Source organism: Lineus longissimus, chromosome 18 (genome assembly GCF_910592395.1).
Source record: "Lineus longissimus chromosome 18, tnLinLong1.2, whole genome shotgun sequence".
Lineage (NCBI taxonomy): Eukaryota > Metazoa > Nemertea > Pilidiophora > Heteronemertea > Lineidae > Lineus > Lineus longissimus.
Genome location: NC_088325.1, coordinates 7754645 through 7770104, shown reverse-complemented (window position 1 = coordinate 7770104; position 15460 = coordinate 7754645). Strand labels below are relative to the sequence as shown.

Here is a 15460-nt window from a genome sequence, read left to right as displayed (position 1 = left end):
GTCAGTAATAAGAGAGATATCACACTTTTTAGGTTTCCACTTCTAGCCCCCTGGTGACTGAGTCAAGAATAAGATCGGACCGAAATTCAGTGTCAGAGGAAACATGACATAGGTAGTCCTGTGTACCAAATTTCAAGTTCATAGCTTTAGCGGTTAAGAAACGGGCCAAACGGGCCAGATATTGCACTTTTTTAGTTTTGGCCCCCTGGTGGCCAAGTCGAGAATCAGATCAGTCCGAAATTTGCTGTCAATGGTTACATGACATAGGGAATCATGATCATGTGTACAAAGTTTCAATTTAATAGCTTGAGCGGTTAAAAAACGTGCCATAGTTACACTCAAATGGCCAATTTACGCCATTTGACCTCTGTGACCTTGAAAATTAGGTCAAATCAAAAACACGTATGATATATGATGCATCCTTGCTAGGAGAACCTACAATAAAATTTTTATCGAAATCGAGTCGCTCATAAGAGAGAAATCACACTTTTTAGGTTTCCACTTCTGGCCCTCTGGTGGCCAAGTATGTATAGTATATAGGTCAAACCAAAGTCGGTATGATATGTGATGTATCGTTGCTTGGAGTAACCACCATAAAAATCCTACCAAAAACAAGTCACTCATAAGTGAGATATCGCACTTTTAGTTTTCCACTTCTGGCCCCTGGTGGCCAAGTCAAGAATCAGATCGGACCGGAATTCCTTGTCAGAGGTCGCCTGACCTGGGGTCCGTGTACAAAGTTTCAAGTTCATAGCCAAAGCATTTAAGAAACATGCCACTGTTTTTGAAACAGGATACAGGCGACGATGGACGCTGCGCTATTGTATAGACTCCCCTATGTTGAGCAAAAAGCCACCCATTTCTAAAGTGTATAGCCGACTAAAACCATTGATTTGTGATCATATTAATCCTTTTAATTGACCTTATCATTGCCTCACACTGAACAAAATAACTGGCGTCGATATGTAGCTTCAGGACTCATGTGTGGGCAGAATACAACTGTGCTAATCTGACGACCAAAGCACAGGCCTCTGAATTAAACTTGTTGAAAATATCAATCTAATGCTTAATTTTTAGCTACGCCATAGACCAAATTTAACTCTTTTCTTCCCCAGAAAGAAAGAAAAGTCTTTTCAAACAAGGCTGTCTAGCCTACTGACTGTACATCAATGGCACTGATTTTCAGCTTCTGATCAGAGAAAAATAAGACCATGACTTATCAAATCTCTCTAATGTGCACCCAAGTTGACGGAGGGACAGACAGGCAGAATATTGGATAGTTATTTCACTAGCTCCCGACTTTGTCAGGTGAGCTAAAAACCTTCTACTGAACAAGAGGCCCAAGGGCCTGGCGCTCAGCTGAGTTGTTGCTGCGTTGTTCGTATATATTACATTACTCGTCAAACTCTACTAAACTAAGGACTCAAAGCCTAAGGATATTAGCTTCTGGATGTGTAACAGTGAATTACGGTAGACTGGCGCAATCTACTTCAAGCAAGCTCCACCCTTGCAATGTGTGCGCAAACAGATAACCTAACCTATATTGGACCATCAATTCTACACACAGCAACATGATTCATCCTCAGCTGTTACCATGATGATGATGATGATGATCCTTTTCGCAAATTGGTCGTCTTCTGTCTTTCTTCCATACTTCAGTGCCACCGGATGTAGTCTGCCCTTGTGGAGGGATCCTTTCAGCACCGGGACACAAGAATCCATGCGAATTGAATCACATGGAGAGACTAGCCCAATCACCCGCTTTTGGCTGGGTAGAAATGGGTAAATCTCGCAGACTGGACCTTAAACTCTACTGCCGACGTGTGAGGCCGGTCTGACAGATGAGTAAGTGGGGTCCACCTAATGCAGAAGGCACCAGTTTCCCTAACTAAAAGGGTAACATTAACAAAATGCTCTACCCAACTCTATTATTGCCTAAAGGCCTGTGTACACTAGTAAAATATTAGCAACATTTTTACATTTCCAGTTGCAACAAATGTTGCAAAAATGTTGCGTAGTGTGTACAGAGCAAAACGCGTCTTACAACATGTTGTAAAATTGTTGCAAATTAAATGCAATGCAATTCTTTGTTGCATGTTGTAAAAATGTTGCAAACTCTTCAGCCAATCAGAAATAGGATTTGCGTCATGTGATCTACCGGAGTTCATGTGACTTGAACAAGAAGCAGGTATAGCAACTCTCAAGTGAGTGTCTTGCTTCGTAGGGTGATGAAACCTTTTCTAGAAGTTTTTGTGTGACGGCTTGTCAGTCAGCCGCAACTCCTTTAGGCTGCGTATCCATAGGCTGTTCCGTGCCCTGCACAACATTCCCTTTTTACCGCCTGGCGCGCCACACGGACAATGAACCTTCGTTGGTGTTATTGATCGTTCCCATAGGTTATGCCGTGTCACATTGCGGGCATATATGCACTGTGGATTGGGAATATAGGCCCATATTGGGATTGAACATGTCCTCTTCCGTCTCTCAACAATGACAGCTAAAATTGCTGCAGAAGCACTCAAAACACATCTTCTCTCCTTGGAATCATCCATTTTCCCTCCAAAATACCTATTTCCCTTTGTTCCCACTAAAAAGTTTGCAACAATTTACCAACATGTTGTAAAAATGTTGCTAATTTGTTGCAATTTTGTTGCTAGTGAACACAGGGCCTTGAAGGGCTTGTTGCAAAATTGTTGTAAAAATGTTGGTAAAATGTTGGTAAAATGTTGGTAAAATGTTGGTAAAATGTTGGTAAAATGTTGGTAAAATGTTGGTAAAATGTTGGTAAAATGTTGGTAAAATGTTGCTAATATTTTACTAGTGTACACCCTGCTTAAGTCAAGTGAAACTCTTAACAAACCTTAGCAGAATGCCACCATTGAAATGTTGATAATAATGATAGCAAGTAAAAACTTTAAACAGATAGACTTGATTTTTTTAACCAACTGCCACATGCGGTTTTCTTTATTTAGTAAATTTTGAGGTAAGTATTACAGAATGAAATACTTGAATACTAGAATTGCCTGGCTCTTCTGATGATTGCACTGGTGAACACCGAAGTCGATGGGATGTGCAAAGTCATAGCTCGATCCTCTCTCTTGGTCATCTTTGAGATGTAGTCACCAAATATGTTCAAATGCAGCTGCAGATCATTCCTGTCCTGCAAAACATGATGAGGAGATAACATTTTAATTTTGATAGAATAGGTAAGCTAGCCAAGTTTTATATCAAATACAAGGCCAACAACAACTGATAAGGCGCTAGGGCCGAATGATCAAGGAAGTTCATTGATATGATTGGGAATACATTGTGATAAGAGTGATGAATCGGCCCCGTTTGAAGCATTGTGCTATGTACAGTGTGCAAGTGTCAGTGTGTATCATATCGCATTTACTGTTTGTTGACATTTCAAATCGCTGGCGTCGATCCTCAATTACACTGTTTATGTACATTGGCAACCTTACCCGATGATATCAGAACGATGTTTATTATTGTCTTGTTTATTCACATTAGTTCTGCTATGTGACAAGAGTTATTTGTTGAGAAATCCATGATTTAAAGCCGGACTTTGACATCGTTTCTCAGACCAACCAAGCTGCATTTCGCAGATCGTTTTTCAACGATCGTCGACGAACTATTTCAAATTAATCACATCCAATTAAACAATCCAAGCCTTCCCTAATGTCATCAACATGCAATAACACAAGCAGCCAAATATTATCGCCTATGAAATTGTGAATTTAATGAGAACTTACCTCTGAATTGACAGAACGCGATCTATTCCATAGCATGGTCTCCTTACGTCTGAACTGCACAGACTCGAGACTTGACGTTCGCTGCATGTGTGATTGGACGTGGGATAACTCGCGCGAAATTTAAAATGCTCTTCTTGGGGGGTGCTCACTAAATTGCGCCAGTAACACCACCTGGTGAGAAATTCATGAACTACGCCTATTGATAATGAAAGAGAAAGCTTTGCTCTATAAAATTAGATTTGATTCATGATCCCCAACTGAGAAATCAGCTGCTGGAAAAGTTTTTGGAAAATTTCGCTTGGTGCCACCTAGTGGCCAAACCGCTCATCCTGCCGGACCCACATTTGGTCTATTCAGGAGTCCTGAAGGGTCTCAACGCCTCAGAGGGAAAATCTATCGCCTATCCGCCATAGTTTTGAAACGTGCCTGTTTAACGGACAGACAGACAGACAGACAGACGGACACTCATTCTACCATTTACTCATATGAATAGCTCAGCTTTTCAGCTGAGCTAAAAATTACCATGGAAATTGGGCACTTTCATCATTCAATGATTCAATTGTATGGGTCACTTACAAGCGAAGAAGTAAGCCACTACGTTCGCAAGACATGAGACTCGACTTTGTTCTAGGTATGACGTCACTATTTTCGGGTGAACAAATGGCAAATACTGGGTTTGTACAAATGACAAATACTGGGTTTTTCGTAGTGTAACTTTTATTGTAATGTTTGAAATAGCATTATATCATATCAATTTTGTTGAAATGAAATGACCAGGGGCCATGATGAAGGTGTATATTTTTTATTTTGCTCAGCAGAGAAGACATTTCGACTGTGAATTTCAAAGGTGGCTCACGAACAATGAAATTCATATCATATCAAGTGTTAAAGTACGATGGTTTTTTTATTGGCCACTCTATATAATGAGGCTATATTACTACCAAAATGAACGCAGCAAAAATGACTGATTATTCCATCAGAACTCCATAATACTGAAAGACTTGAGTCGCCGTCAACCAATGAATGTTTTACCAGTGAGCCACTGCCGTCCTGGTGAAGTAAACAAGAACTGAAGAGTGGTGACATTCTTTCAGCTCATAGAGTTAATAAGGACACACTTCAGACAGTTCAAATTTGTTTTTGTAGTAGGGTTTTGGAAAACATTGCTTAAGAGATTCTGATGGTTGTTTTAAACACTTTCTCAGGTGCACACAGAGCTAACCGGAGGGTGCTGTGGGCTACAGATGCAGGCAATCAAAGACAACTGACAGGGAAGCAGCATAGTGCACTCGAGAAAATCTTTCAACTCCTGCAAGAAATGTTCAGTCTCTCTTCAACCAGTCAGTTTCCGTTGGTCTGTACAATCTCCTGATCATTATCATCACGATCTGTACTCTTCAATGTCTTCTGCAGCACAAAAGCATCTGCTGGTTCAATCTTTTTGTAATAATTCTCTTTCCGTTCAACGACTTCGAAATTAAACTTCTCATAAAAGCTGATAGCACCCTCATTGTTGACTTGCACGTGTCTGAAAGATGAATGCATCGAATGATTTGAATGAAACAGCCAAGGGCCATTGTGCTCACAGTCTAGGTATTTGGTGGTTAGGAATTCATCCTGGTTAAGAAACATTGTACATGTATAGTATATATAGGTCAAACCAAAGTTGGTACGATATGTGATGTATCCTTGCTTGGAGTACCTACCATAAAAATATCATCGAAAACAAGTCACTAATAAGCACAATATTGCCCTTTTCAGATTTTTTAGATTGGTCTCCTGGTGGCCAAGTCGAGAATCAGATCAAATCGAAATTCCGTGTCCAAGGTTACATGACGTAGGGAGACATGTGTACCAAATTTCAAGTACATAGCTTTAGCGGTTAAGAAACGTGCCATAGTTACACTCGAATGGCCAATTGATACCATTTGACCCGTGACCTTAAAAATTAGGTCAAATCAAAAACCCGTACGATATGTGATGTATCCTTGCTAGGATAACCTACCATAAAAATAACCTACCATAAAAACTTTATCGAAAACCAGTCACTCATAAGAGAGGTATCACACTTTTTGTTTTCCACTTCTGGCCCCCTGGTGGCAAAGTCAAGAATCAGATCGGACCGGAATTCATTGTCAGAAGTCACACGACCTGGGGGTCCTGTGTTTAAAGTTTCAAGTTCATGCAATTAGGAAACATGCCACTGTTTTTGAAACAGGATACAGACTACGACGACGACGACGGACACAGCGGGGTTATAATAGACTCCCCTACGATGAGCCAAAAAGTCTGAACATAAACAGACATCTGAAATAAATTTTTTTTAGCCAGTTTGATATCAGTTTTTGATGTGAATGACCTTCCAATCTCGATATTTATGGGAAATTTCCCGATTGAGAGGTTGCACCACAAATTGCTTCAGGAAGAGCATGTTAAAGGGACCAAAACTCTATTTTAGAGTAATTTCTCCTCAACCAGGTATGAACGGCGGTGACATTTTTGTGCTGTAGGCAATGTCACTAGTCTTGGCGTGCATGTATGGCAGGAAACTCTCCATCAGCATGTAAACCCCTAATCGGGAGATTACCCACCAATGCAACAATAGTTCTTGACTGACAGGGCTTTACAGAATATTTAAGCTTTTTTTCCAGCCAAGTAATATTTTGGTGTACACATTGTGCTTGAAGTGTGTAGTGTGCTGGTAGTGTTTTTAACAAATATTTCTTAATAGATTAACCTTAAAAACATTGAAAATGAATGCTACTCATTGTCTATTTCAAGTATTTCCTGAAGAGATACTGTAAGTACTAGCATTATACCCATGGTGCATGCTATACCTTGAATTGCATGGGACGAAAGATTGAACTGCAATGAAATCTAATGCAATATCAAAGAGGCCATATCGAAGAGACAAATTAAACCAACCAATTGTCCACAGACTCGGACCATGTGCTGTTGCTTGCATATAAAAGTATATCAATTGGTCTGATAGAGATGATGAGGCAATGTCAACGTGAAGTTAGCAATAGGCCCCTTTTTATATGGAGAAGAAAGAGGAGAACTTAGATAGGCCTTCACATATCATGTCGGCTACTCAATGGCTCGAAACCAATATATAACAATATCACTACTATAACTTTAAAATGCGTGCTCCTCCCAGCAAGATCTCGGGCAAGGCACTTAGTCGACAGGCAAGCTAGAGTTTCAGCACCGCAAGCAGCTCCTTGATAGGCCATGCTATTAAAGGGTGCCTCTTCAGATACATCAAGTATTGAAAGCTGTGGTAGAGCACATCGACAGACCATGGTCACTTTCATTTGAAAATAACTTCACAAGGGCTAGCTCTGGCTTACAGCACCCATAAACAATGCCCCTATCGGTTCCCTTGGAATATCCCCTCAACCAAAACGTTTTCACCCCATCGGACCCCGGGGATACCTGCAGTATTAAGAATAGGTTCTCAATCTCTCCCAAAATAGATTAGTGTATAGACTATATATATGTATGCTTAACGTGCCAAAGCCACAATACATGTAGATCCCTCATCTTGTTGTGTGCAAAGAGGCTAGCATTAAGTTGCATATTAGAAACAACCCCTCTGACCAGTTGAAAAAGTGAATAAACCAACTGAAATTAACATGTCTTGAGAGAATAAATAGCATTAGTTCATGTAGGTACCTGAACCATTTGCACTGATAATTCTTTTAAAATTTGGTTTTATTTTGGTATATTTCCGCACTGTTGACTCATGAAGTGCCCCCATATGCTAATGAGAACACCTGTTGACTTTTGACAATCTTCCTTAAAGGGTAACTCGTGTCAAATTTCACCATATAATATTTTAGCTGTTTTTGACAAATGACTATACTACGTCACTTTCTCATAAATCGGTACGGTTTTCGATCGAAATGCACATTTTCTAGAAATTGATGGTTTTAATCCCGCCCGGTCGGCTCGCTTCGATGCCGTTGAAATCGCGCTACGCCGACGACGTTTTCGTTGATGACGTCACAGAATGAACATTTTCGCGGTCGCGGTGGTTTACATTCCCGCGAAAAAAAAAATCTCATTCGTTCATTTACAACTGCCATTGACCATTGACATTCCATCCTGTCCTTACACAATATATACACGATTAGAACTGAAGATTATGGAGAAGAAGAAGAAAAGGGTTGACGGGTGGCGTTGTGCTGCGATGTTTTGCGGCAACACCAGCAAAACTGAAGGTGTTGGGGTTTTCCGCTGGCCTGACCCTATCAAAGAACCGGGCCGTCACCATGAAGTGCGAGTCAAGAGGTCACCAGCCGGTGGTTCATCTTCTCCTACTGATGCTCCGCCGGAACACAACTTCGAGAACCAACTCCAAATTCGTCTGCTGTTGGGGTCGTCCAGCACATTTGGAAAAAATCTCGAAGTAACGAAGTAAGGGAAGGGACAGCCCCTTCCCCCCAAGTCCACAGTCCTAGTCATTTCATCATAAATTTCCTAAGTCCAACCAGGAAATTCCATCGCTGACGTCATGATAATGGTATTCCTAAAACTATTTTTAGACCTCATTTAATATTCATTAGATTTTCCTGAGCGTACGCAAACTACTGCGGATAAAGCTTCTTGCTAGAGCGAATAGGAAAATATTCGACGGTTTGACTTGTTCATGTTGTGACGTCATGAGGTCACTTGACTTAGTGCGGGTTTTTCAAAACGTCTTCGGCAGTTGGCCAGTCTGACGTGATTAAAACAGCGATTTTATAATAAATCTAATCAAAAATGGAAAATTTGAACTTTACATTTGTGATCAACAATTAAAAGGGATGTATTTCCGCAAAGTTGTAAATCACATCATAGTATCACTTTAACCACTTAACTATGGAATTTTTTTTCCGTTAACCCACCCCCAGTGGGGGATTAATTTGGCGAAAAATACCATTTTTTTAGTAAGTATGTTTTATTCACACAGTGCATTGTAACACAATGCATTGTAATTTCAACAGTAACAGTAACAGTAACTCAGTAACACACAGTTCAATCTGTAATCTATCTAGCCTGTCTAGTCATCCTGATCTGACACATCCATGTCACCTGACCCATCCGATTCATCCGCTGGATTCGGCAGAATGTCAGTGTTGTACCTCACCAAAGTGTGGTAAAGCTCAAAGCAAGGGGCAGCACACAAGGCTTTGTCACACTTTCTGCAGTAGTAACTTGACTCCTTCCTCTTCTTCCTAGATTGACAAACAACACACCTACGTGTAGGTTTGTCTTTCTTGGGAGTGGGAGGAATGTGACTGGGGAAGTGACGCTCACTTAGTCGCTGCGGCATTTCACCATGAGGAGGTCTACCTCGTCTAGGCTTGGCAGGTGCCCCTTGCTTGTACTTTGCCAGAATGCCCTCAATCAGATCCAACTGAAAGGTCAGCCTGTCCATCTTTCCCCCTGTTTCTTGTACAGCAAGTAGGCGTTGAGAGCAGACATGTCTACTAGATGTCTGAATTGCTTCTGGTAGTACTTTTTGAGCCTCTTCCTGGCTGAGGGATAGCACACCAGATAGGCATCACTCAAGTCAACGCCACCCATTGTATCGTTGTAGTCAAGGCAGACTTGGGGTTTCGACACCACCTTATCCCCTCTCTGTCTAACATCTACTTTGGTACCATTGTGGTAAGTGGAGAGCATATGGACATCTTTCTTATCTCTCCATTTGAGAGCCATCAACTTACCACGGTAGTATTCACAACTTTCCCCCTTTTTCAACCGCTTCTGCTTCATCTGGACAGGTAGGCCTTTTCTGTTGGATCTGATTGTACCTACAGCATCTGTTTCATGCTGACACAGGAAGTCAAACAGGACTGGAGAACTGAAGAAGTTGTCCATGTTTATCCCATATCCTTGATCGAGGAGAGGATGTGCAAGCGAGAGGATGACCTTGGCTCCCATTGATGGGTTATCACGGTACTCAGCACGGTATTCGGGGTCTTGCCCGGTGTAGATGAAGAAATCCCAAATATAGCCAGATTGGGATTCGCACAACTCGTAGGACTTGATGCCAAAGCGTGCTCGCTTTGATGGAATGTACTGTTTCCAGCCAAGGCGGCCTTTCCACATCATGAGCGATTCATCTATTGCAATCTCCTGCTCTGGCTGGTACACAGACTTGAATTTCTGGCGCAGATGGTTTAGGATAGGGTACAGCTTGTAGAGCTTCCTGGACACATTTGGAATGCCAGGATCCATCATGGTGTTGTCTGCAAAGTGTAAAAATTTGCACAACAGAAGGAAGCGATCACATGGCATTATATCGCTGAAGAATGGCGTTGCAATGGATTGCCGCTTGCTGAAGTACATCTGGTTATCTGGCTTCTGAATAATCCCTTGTAGAAAAAGGAGAGCCAGTAAAACCCGTATTTCATCAGAGTTTGTGTCCTGCCATTGTTTATAACGTGACCTACGTTTCTCCTGACCTCTGTGCTCATCAATGAACTGTGCAGCATAGAGGTTGGTCTGCTCCACAATAACTGCTAAAATGTCATCATCAAAAAACAGTTCAAAGTACTGCACTGGATCATCCTTATCGGCAACATTAGCCTTCAACCCTGGTACAGCAGTAAACTGAAACCTGTCACGACGCTGTCCATTTTCTGTCCAAGGAGGTTGATTTTGAATTACCCGCGCTTGAACTTGGTTGCCACGGCGACCACCTAACACATGCCCGATATTACCATCACTGCCACTGTCAGAGCTTGCATTGTCAGGCATATCATCCCCACTCTGACTTGTTGCATCTAAATCGGAAGCATTCTGGGCATAAGGTTCATCATCATCGTTAGAAGATACATAATCGGACAATTCATTGTCAGAATCGAGTATCTGTTCCAAAAGATTGTCATCCAGAACACGCCTCACCTTTTTTGGTGCTGCCATTTCCGAGAAATCGCCGACAGTGCTGCCACACCTCAATAAAACTTGAGACTAAACATCGACGAACTTCGGGGAATCCCCATTGACGATCATGGTATTGCATAGAACTGATATGACTACTAGAAAACAAGGTATAACAGTATGACGAGATATCTCGTCGTACCCAGTAGCGGTGCACACGTGCATGACGAGATATCTCGTCCTGCACAGTTAAGTGGTTAAGATGATGACAATGGAAGGAACTACAAATATTGCAATTCTCCATAATCGTTCCAGAATTTCAAAATTAAAGCCCGCCAAGACATACTCTGTATCAATCTCGACTTCCTCCAGAAATTTTGTTGTCATCAGATCTAAACTGACGAAGGAGTTAGATTACAAACTATTACACATATACGTGCATTATAGTAGTGATCCATACAAGCCCAATAGGGGGCAAATGTGGGCAAAGTTGCCTCCTTTTAAACTCTCCGCAAATCTGTTGCCTAACATGTACACAATAACTTTATCCAATACTAGCCAGTTGGAAGCACATAATGGACAACTGAAACATGTTTTTTTTGGTTCAGACCTTATAAAGCCAGAAAAACAACAGTTTAAGTTGGTCATTTTAACGAAATCTCACCAAACTAGATATAACGCGATCGAGGCGAATCGCTATGTATGCCCCCGCTCCGTGGGCACCAGTGTCCAAAGGCCTGTCACTAAACTGCTTTTGAAGTTGTGGGGTGTAAAGGAAAGATGGCCTCTTGCTGGCCATATTGAATTTCGGAGCGCGAGCAAAATCGATAGTGAACCTCCCCACCCACCCTAATTCACTATAAAAATTACAGATCAATCTGGCCACCAGTTCTTGAGTTATAGTCCGGAATAGGTTGCAGCGTCGGCAGACACGGAAACCAGTTGAGTTGGGGCATAACGATGATGATAATGCCTTTTGCATATCGGCGTTTACGCGGCATGAAATCCAAATGTGGAGAAAGGTCTTCGGTCTTCAACCAACAGCATCTGGCAAGCCCATTTTTGATTAATTCATGATTAATACATAACAAGATGGCGGCCTGGGGACATATTGGATATCAGGTGGGGCCAGAAAATTAAACAGCACCTCCCTTACCCTAGGCGATCATACCACAGAAATATCAGCTCCCTGACACAAGTGCTTCTGGAGTTATGGGTCGGAATGATAACAAGAGGCCCAAGGGCCTGGTGCTCAGGTGGATGACCTAATAACATAGGACTGAGGGCGTAAAGTAGTAAATATCGGCTTTATACTACTGTTTGAAGGTCAAGAGAACACGTTATACCACTAAAATTTCCAATGCAGAGCTGCCAGCTGGATGAAATATGATTGAACTAATCAGCCATTGTATGTAATATTACAGGAGGCAACGGAAGATATCCCTAGTTCAGTATGTTGTATCGGTAGCTTTACAGAAAAGAAGTGTCAGAGAGGATGAGACTTCTCCATGGAAAACTGTGGTATGTCCAGGCTGGGTTGTACAGCACAAGGATACAAAATACTGTCTGTAATTGAGAGGTATCCTGATTTAACAGAGGTCAAAATAAATAGAAATGACCAGTTTGGGACTAACACCACTGTCTTTTTTTTTAATAAGGTAGAGATTACAGGAGTCAACAAAATTAATTTTATTGAGAGAAATTGACCTGTCCTGCAGGTGATTGGAATTTACAATACAAAGGGTTGTTTTTCATGACATAGTGCTCTACTGCGTATCCCTAGTGAGTCGATCGGGAACCAATCTATCCTTGGCGCAGACAGGTTCAAATTGGCTATATCGTGAATAGATTGAATTGCGATGAAAATCTAATGCAATAAAGGAGCAATATCGAAGAGACAAATTAATCAAACCAATTGTCCACAGACTCGGACCCTGCAATGGCGTGATGTATGGGTGCATATAAAAGTATATCAATTGGTCCGATAGAGATGATGAGGCAATGTCAATATGCCTTGTTCCTTAGTCAGCAATATGCCCCCTTTTATACAGAGAAGAAGGAGAACCCAGACAGGCAAGCTAGAAGTTCAGCACCGTGACCAGCTCCTTGGTAAGGCCATGTCAGGTTCTGCACGCCTCTTCAGATACATCAAGTATTGAGAGCAGTGGTGAGCACATAAAAAGACCATGGTCACCTTAATTTGAAAATCCCTTCATAATCAAGGGCTACCTCGGACTAAAACAGCACCCATAAACAATAGACCACCAATTTGACCCCAGCTCCTAACTGCGGGAAAACCCAAGTCCAGCAACCAAAAGTACCAAAAATATATTTTTGTTTACATTTGAACTGCACACATGCGTTTGTTTACAATTTCCCGCGAAATCTCGAAAATCAGGTGACCTGCAATCGTGGATTGAAAATAACATTAATCTGGGTTCAGCAGGTCAGCAGGTCAGCAGGTATACCGGCTGTTCCAATCATCCCCCTACAGCCAGCTGTTCAAAAGGTAATGTTATTCACCCCACAGGGAGTGCAGGTAATTGATTAAGGCCCTGCATAACTTAACAGCAATGGCTTGGCTTCTGTGAGTGGTAAGGAGAATTGACAGTGTCCGATTAAAAATCCCTCATTACTGCTCCGCTGAAGTAAATATTTGAATAAAACCAAGACGTTGCATCAGGGTAAGATGTCACCACCATTCATGCAAAATTTCAAGGCGATCCAACGCCTCTAAGTGTGACTTTATTCGTCCCCCTTCTCATATTATTATATAGAAGATTTAGACCAGCGATGACGTCATTTCTGGTGATTCCCTACATTGTCCAATGAGCGCTTTTTAAAGTGTGCCATCTGGCATGCATTAGCATGCAATGTATTTTATCAGCGCTGCCAATTGCCGAACAGAATGCCGTAGCTCCGTCAATTTGCAATCAATTTTTATGGGAGTGACATTATTGTGTTGCTTAAAACGTCTACTTTTTACTCATGATGCCGATTCACTGCACATACTGTGGGAATTCTCCACTTCAAAATACATCGCGAACAGAGCGTTCACTTCCGATATCGTTTTCACAGAATTGTGGCCAAATTTTCAAGAACTAATTTCTGAAAGTATTCCCTTAAGACCTTATGACTACCCACTGAAATCAACTAGTGATAATATCGCCTACTTGACTACTTTTTAGCAGAAAATTGGTTACTTGTTGCAAAATCAATCTTCCATCTTTAGACTGGTCACAGTGGGTATGCTGAAATATAGCCTGCTTCCCTGGCCAATTCAATGCGCAGAATACAACTGCGCAACTATACGTCATAACCCGGGCTTTTGAATCGTCAAAAAATCTGTCAAATGTGCCTGTAGCGCCAACTGGCGGTGAAAACTAAACTAATTCCATTACAAGTCAAAATGAAAAATTATTAAAAAATATTCGGCCAGATTTGAAAACAATATTTCCTCTGTGGACCGAGGTATAAAGGAAAGAAGTTTAAACTTCCCGATGACCTCATTCGCCGAATGTAGGTCGGATCGAGCTGATTTTTGGTTTCTGAGTTCCCCTTGGGCTACTCCTAATTTAGCAGCGTCAACAAAGTGCCTAGGTCTTACGGTTACAAAATGCCCAAAATTGACATGGAATCAATCAATCAACAATGTCTTATAGAGCGCCAAACTCCAGGTAAACCTGCTCAAGGCGCTACCTCCCCACCAACAGATGCTTCCTCGAACAGCCAGGATTTTAGGAGTCGTTTAAAAGCAAGCAGCGCGTCCGCCCCCCTGATGTGCTCCGGTAGGGCATTCCACAACCGGGGACCACATGATGAGAAGCAGCGGTCACCGAATCTTGTCTTTATCCGCATACACGCCAATGACGTGTCATTAGATGACCTGGTGACACGCTGCCTCTCAACATGTTTGAGGCTCAGGTATGCAGGTGCATAACCCCGGACCACCTTGAAACACATCAGGAGGACCTTGAAAATGACACGCTGCTTCACCGGGAGCCAGTGAAGAGACCTAAGAACCGGTGAGATGTGGTCATACTTTCTCGTCCCGGTCAAGATCCTGGCTGCCCGGTTCTGGAGTCTCTGGAGGGGAGCCAGCGCCTTGTCAGGGAGACCGTAGAGAATCCCATTATTGGAGTCAAGGCGTGACATGACAAAGGCATGGATAAGCCTCTCGATGCTACTTGTGTCGAGAAATTTTTTAATTCGGCTTATCTTATACAAGGCAGCATTTACATTCTTGCAAATCGCCTTAATTTGCTCCTGCATTGTCATGCCCTCATCCAGCCACACCCCGAGATCCCGAACACTGTTTGACTTTGCAACCCATTGCTGTCCCACATTGATACCTTCCACAGAACCAGTCCTGCGCGACGAAACAAAGTTCAGCATGTCTGTCTTTGGGGCATTCAAGGAAAGTTTGTTCACAACCAGCCACTTCTCTATGCTGGCAATGCACTGCTCTGTATTCGAGATCGCAATATCTCTCTCATCTCCTGAGCCACAAGGAAAAAAGTTCATGAGCTGGTTATCGTCAGCATAAAGTTGAAAAGGCACTTCCCACGACCGCATGATATCCCCAAGGGGTAGAGTATACACAGTGAAAAGTATAGGCCCTAACACAGATCCTTGAGGCACACCATAGGAAAGAGGGGACCAAGCCGACTTTGACCCATCGACCACCACACACTGTTCCCGTCCAGTGAGGTAGGAGGAGAACCACTCCAAAGCTTTTCCGGAAAGGCCAATGCGGCTCGACAGTCTACTGATGAGGATGTGGTGGTCGACAGTATCAAAGGCCGATGACAAGTCGAGCAGAACAAGAG

At 42.3% G+C, this 15460-nt stretch overlaps 1 protein-coding gene and 1 long non-coding RNA gene across 3 annotated transcripts in view; both read right to left on the bottom strand.

Moving 5' to 3' along the window:
• Positions 1-2928: 2928 nt before the first annotated feature.
• LOC135502459 (uncharacterized) lies at positions 2929-3801 on the bottom strand. The gene is made up of 2 exons (XR_010449775.1): positions 3756-3801; positions 2929-3160 (listed from the first exon to the last, which is right to left on the bottom strand). It is a non-coding gene; the product is annotated as an uncharacterized LOC135502459 (long non-coding RNA).
• A 653-nt stretch (positions 3802-4454) lies between these two features.
• Positions 4455-15460, bottom strand: part of LOC135501996 (N-alpha-acetyltransferase 50-like) — a 103058-nt gene continuing 92052 nt past the window's right edge. Inside the window, exon 5 of one of the 2 annotated variants that reach the window (XM_064794403.1) lies at positions 4455-5283. In XM_064794403.1, the coding sequence (XP_064650473.1) occupies positions 5097-5283 (187 nt within the window). In that variant the 3' untranslated portion in view covers positions 4455-5096. The remainder of the gene's footprint in view (positions 5284-15460) is intronic. The other variant, XM_064794404.1, reaches the window with a different exon arrangement.